Genomic DNA, 4,949 nt, shown 5'->3' with positions numbered 1-4,949 from the left:
CCCCGGAGCTGGGCTGGGGGTGACACGTGGGTTACTCAACTCGCCGTGACCTGTTCGGCCGACAGCACCTGGCACACGTGCCCAGGCGGATTCCTCACACCTGTGTCACACACCTTTGTTGGTGTCTCCTGGGACTGGGTGCGGTCGAACCCCTCCAAGGAATCTGCGTGTGCAGCTCAGAGAACAGGAAAGAAAAACGCCTTGTGCAAACCAAGGCAGGTTTGAATTCCCCTCGGGACAGCAGGTGTGTGCTACCTTACCTGTGCTGTGTGTAAGACTCACAGTGTCTTACAGCAGTGTGTGAGCTCCACAACAGAGTGAGTCAGTCTCACCCATTTTTCAAACAGAAAGGGTATGTTGAGGTGCAGCCAGTGATATCAGTGGCTCAGCTGGTATCGATACCTGGGATGGTTCTAGGACACACTTCTTTGGCTTCCTGGGGTCCTCACAGCCGTTGAGTCTGGCTGTGGCACAACAGAGCTGAGCAACTGTCCTGGCAGCACAAGGACCAGTGAGGTACAGCTCTGGGCAGGGACCCCTGGAGTTGTGCTGTGCTCTAGCTATAAACTCATCAGGCCTATAAGATTTGCATTTCTTTGTGTTTGAAGTGGAAATAGTTTTTAGGGAAAATTGCAGTGACAGAAAAGGCAATTCCCAGGTACAGCTCATTTCCTGATGTGCTGCTGTTCCCTTGGCAAGGTTCTGGTGCCCTGACAGCCCTTCCTGCCTCTGGCCCTCAGACATCACCCTGGGGAAGTCATATCAGCTGCCTTGGTAAGAAAACCTGAAACCTGCTGGAGTGCTGGAATGAAATGTCACCTGTCCATTCACTGACCTGAAGAGGAAACACCTCACCATGGCAGTGCCAGCTGAGGTATTATCCTAAACTCAGAAAAGATACCAGGTGCTGGTTTGAGGGTTTTTTTTTGTGGTGAGATCTAACAAAAGTTTGTCAATCCTTCAGAACTGAGTGGTGTGGACGGACGTAATGATAATGTGTGTTAACTTATCTAATGTGGGTTATGGGCAACACTGGAGTAATTAATTTAATTGATCCTGCTATAGTCAAAGACATTTTACAATAAAAACCTCTTATGTCCCCACTGTCATTAAAAGAAATTCTCTTCCAGTGTAAATGTTGTTGAAATATGGGAAAATGAATCAAATCCTTAGGAATTTTTGCTTAAGTTCTGCTGCAAGCACAGGTGTTAGCACCTGCTGGAGCCACAGCTTGACTTTGATCCTGCTTAAGCAGGAGGCAATTAGCTCACTGGGCTGATGCTGCTGGAGCTCTGCCAGTACAGTGTAAGTGAGACCAGATGTGGCATCTTTAATCGCTGGTATCCAGTGCCTAGAGAGTAATTCCTTGGGAGGCTTTTTTCCATAGTCACTTCCAAAGTCTCGAGGTCAGACCAAGTTTCTCTTGGCTGGGACAGTCCTTGTTCTCCTGGGCTTTTCTGAGGGCTGCTGAGGGCTTGGACGTAACTCCAGAGACCTCTTCCCTGGAGGAACACTGTCAGGACTGCTTCCCCCCCTCTGCATTGCATTTATTCACACCAAGCTTCACCTGTCATTTTATCTGCAGTTTTCCACTACTCTGAGGCTTCCCACTGCCGAGTTGCTGAGTGGAGTGTGTCACCTCGTGGCTCAGCACCTCTCCTCAGATGGCACAGCCCTATGTGGATCTCCTGTTTGCCCTCAGTGATTCAAACAGAATGTTCTGGTGGCAGAGGGGAGCTGCAGGCAGAGTCAGCAGCAGTAATGCCCATGATTCAGCTGCACAGGTCAGGCTGTCACCACTGTCCCTGGGACTCACATCCCCCCGGGGTAGCACAGCTCCACAGTGTAGGTTTTGCAAAATATTTATTGCAAAATAAAAGTAAATATGGCAACAAAACTTAAATAACATATGACATGACACTGGCCATAAAGCTCTTGCTGTATCATGAGTCTTTTACAATAATCAATAGTCAAGTGTGTCTCCCAGGGCAGCTGCATGTGGACAGCCCCAGTCTGTCTCTGTCACTGGCTCCAGCTGTGTGGGATGCAGGACACTTGTGCCTCCTGCTTGCACCCGTACCCGGCCTGATCCCCCTCAACCAGGCAGGAGCCAGCACTGTCCACACTCTGAAACCTGCTGTGCTCTACCTGAGCCCCTCCTCCCCTTTCTCCAGCCACCACAGCTGATCCAGTGCCCACCCTCTGTCATAAAGTACCAGAGAATGAAGAAACATCCCTGAAGTACCTATTGTTCCCCTTTGAGTCACAGCTTCTCCTGTGAGAGGTTGCTTGGATATCTTTCCTTCTCCACCTACAACAAAAGGACAGGCAGCCTGGGAGGAGTACAGAGATTGTCTGAGCAGCCAGGGATCAGGTTAGGAAAGCTAAAGCCTGATAGAATTAAATCTGGCCTGGGAAGTCAGGGGCAACAAGCAAAGCCTTTATAGGTACATTGGTGATAAAAGACTAGGGAAAATGTGTGGAAGGAAACAGGAGACCTGGTACCCAGGGCATGGAGAAGGCTGAGGTACTTAGTGATGTTTGTGTCTCAGCCTTCATGGCAGGTGCTCCAACCACACTGCCTGAGTCACAGCAGACAAAGGCAGAGAGTGGGAGAACAAACTGCCCACCATGGGAGAGGATCAGGATTAAGGAGGTCTAAGGGACCTGAAGGTGCACAAGTCCATGGGACCTGATGAGATGCACCCGTGGGTCTGGAAGGAACTGGTGGAGGGAGTGGCTCAGTCGCTATCCATCATGTTTGAGAAGTCCTGGCAGTCTGGAGAAGATCCCACTGACTGCAAAAGAGGAAACGTGACCTCTTTTTTAAAAGGGAAATAAGGAAGACCCAGGGAGCTATAGGCTGTTAAGTCTCACCTCGGTGCCCCAAAGAGCATGGAGCAGATCCTCCTGGAAACTATGCTAAGGCACATGGAAAATAAGGAGGTGATTGGTGACAGCCAACGTGGCCTCACTAAGGGCAGATCATGAGACCTTAGAGCCCCTTCCAGTGCCTGAAAGTGCTACAAGAGAGCTGGAGAGGGAATTTGGACAAGGGCCTGGAATGACAGGACAAGGGGTGATGTATCCCCACGACCCAAGGGCAGGGATAGATGGGACACTGGGAAGAAATTCTTCCTATGAGGGTGGTGAGGCACTGGCACAGGTTGTCCAGATAAGCTGTGACTGCCCCATCCCTGGGAGTATTCCCAGCCAGGTTTTGCTACAAGAGAGCTGGAGAGGGAATTTGGACAAGGGCCTGGAATGACAGGACAAGGGGTGATGTATCCCCACGACCCAAGGGCAGGGATAGATGGGACACTGGGAAGAAATTCTTCCTATGAGGGTGGTGAGGCACTGGCACAGGTTGTCCAGATAAGCTGTGACTGCCCCATCCCTGGGAGTATTCCCAGCCAGGTTTGGATTGGATTGGAGCAACCTGGGCTAGTGGAAGGTGTCCCTGCCCATGGCAGGGGGTTGGAATAGATGATCTTTAAGTCTCTTTCAACCCAAACCCTTCTGTGATCCTAAAGCCTGTTAGTAAAGCTCACCAATGAGAGTGAGGCTGTGTTGCTGCTGAAAGGGCTTTTAGGTGCACTCCACACAGGAGCCTCTTGAGCCATGTATCTAATGGAAGCACTCTGTACATAAAACATAATTAAATTATGAAAGGTAACCATGTGTGTGGAATATTCCTAAGGCACCCAAGGATTTCAGAAGACCTTTTCCCACTCACATTCCTCACAGGACACTCTTGTTCCTCTTCTCCCCAAAAGTCACAACTGTTGGCTACTCAGGAACCCTAGCATAACAGGATGACATAGTTGAACAGCATTAAAAACAGGAACCAAAAGCAAACCCTGGTGAAGGTAAAGCACTACATCCAGACAGCTGAGGTCACGGGCAGCACATGGAGATGGTGACGTTGATGCCGAGGTTTCCGTTGTCGGCGAACAGGTGCGCCGTGGCCGTGTCAAAAACCAGGCAGTTGCTGTTGTGGATGGCCACGGACACGCCGTCGTGGATGGAGCAGGGTGAGGCCTCCCAGGTCAGCCGGCGGCAGTTGCCGTTCAGCTCCAGTCTGTACTGAAAGTTCTCCGCCTGCTTGCGGGTGCCGATGAGCAGCACGATGGCAAAGAACTGCTGGTGGCCCTCACACTTCTCCTGCTTCTTCAGCACCAGCATGAAGTGGTGCCCGAAGCAGGACTGCATCATCACCCAGTCCACTGCCCCTGGCAGGTTAATGTCTGTGGCAAGGAAAATGATGTCTTCTCCCTGAAGGGTGGTAATGCTTTTGTGGGCGTGCATGAGGTGGGACATCACGGCTTCCAAGGAGCCCTCCCAGTCACAGGAGGTGCCAGGGCACGGGCAGGAGTAGGGACGGTACTCACAGATGGCTTCATGTTTTGGCTTTTCTGTGTGGTGGAGTGTCAGGGAACAGCCTGTTGTGGCGTACTGGAAAGAGACCAAATACAAGCCGTCAGGAAAGGCACCAGCATGAGCGTTCGCTGCTCCCACCCGTCAACTGGAAACACTGGTGATCAACCACAACTCTTGTGCTCACTGCAAATCTTACATGAGACACTTCTAGGCAGCCCTGGCTTCGAGCTGAGCTTTACTTAGGTTTTGTTTCCACTTAAAAACGCTTTCTTCTTTTCTTTTCTGGCTGTTTATTCCTAACCCAAGCGCTTAGATAAAATGGGCTGTTAAGGCTGAGTTGCAGTTAAGATTTCCTGCTGCAGTTACATCTGATCCGTCCAGATCAGCTGGAGAGGTCCTGGTTTGCATTTTCCTTTTCTTTAAAAAGAACAAAGGATTCTAATTTCAGCAAAAATACCTCTCTGCAGGGGGATAGGGATGGGGAGGTGATGGGCGAGGATTCTCCGCAGGGAGACAGAGGTGAGTAGTGCTGGGTGAGGATTCTCCGCAGGGAGATGGGGATGGGGGGG

General features: G+C 50.8%; 1 protein-coding gene across 1 annotated transcript; it reads right to left on the bottom strand.

Annotated features, from left to right (window-relative positions):
• Positions 1-3,897: 3,897 nt before the first annotated feature.
• Positions 3,898-4,455, bottom strand: LOC103798070 (E3 ubiquitin-protein ligase SIAH2; the record flags this gene model as incomplete). Its single annotated transcript, XM_009070313.1, has 1 exon — positions 3,898-4,455. A coding segment is annotated over one exon (558 nt), but the record flags the coding sequence as incomplete, so codon positions are not given.
• Positions 4,456-4,949: the final 494 nt, after the last annotated feature.

This window comes from Acanthisitta chloris, unplaced genomic scaffold, assembly GCF_000695815.1.
Source record: "Acanthisitta chloris isolate BGI_N310 unplaced genomic scaffold, ASM69581v1 scaffold37212, whole genome shotgun sequence".
In the NCBI taxonomy this organism is placed as follows: Eukaryota; Metazoa; Chordata; class Aves; order Passeriformes; family Acanthisittidae; genus Acanthisitta; species Acanthisitta chloris.
Note: the sequence above shows the minus strand (reverse complement) of the source record. Positions and strands in the feature narration are given on the sequence as shown.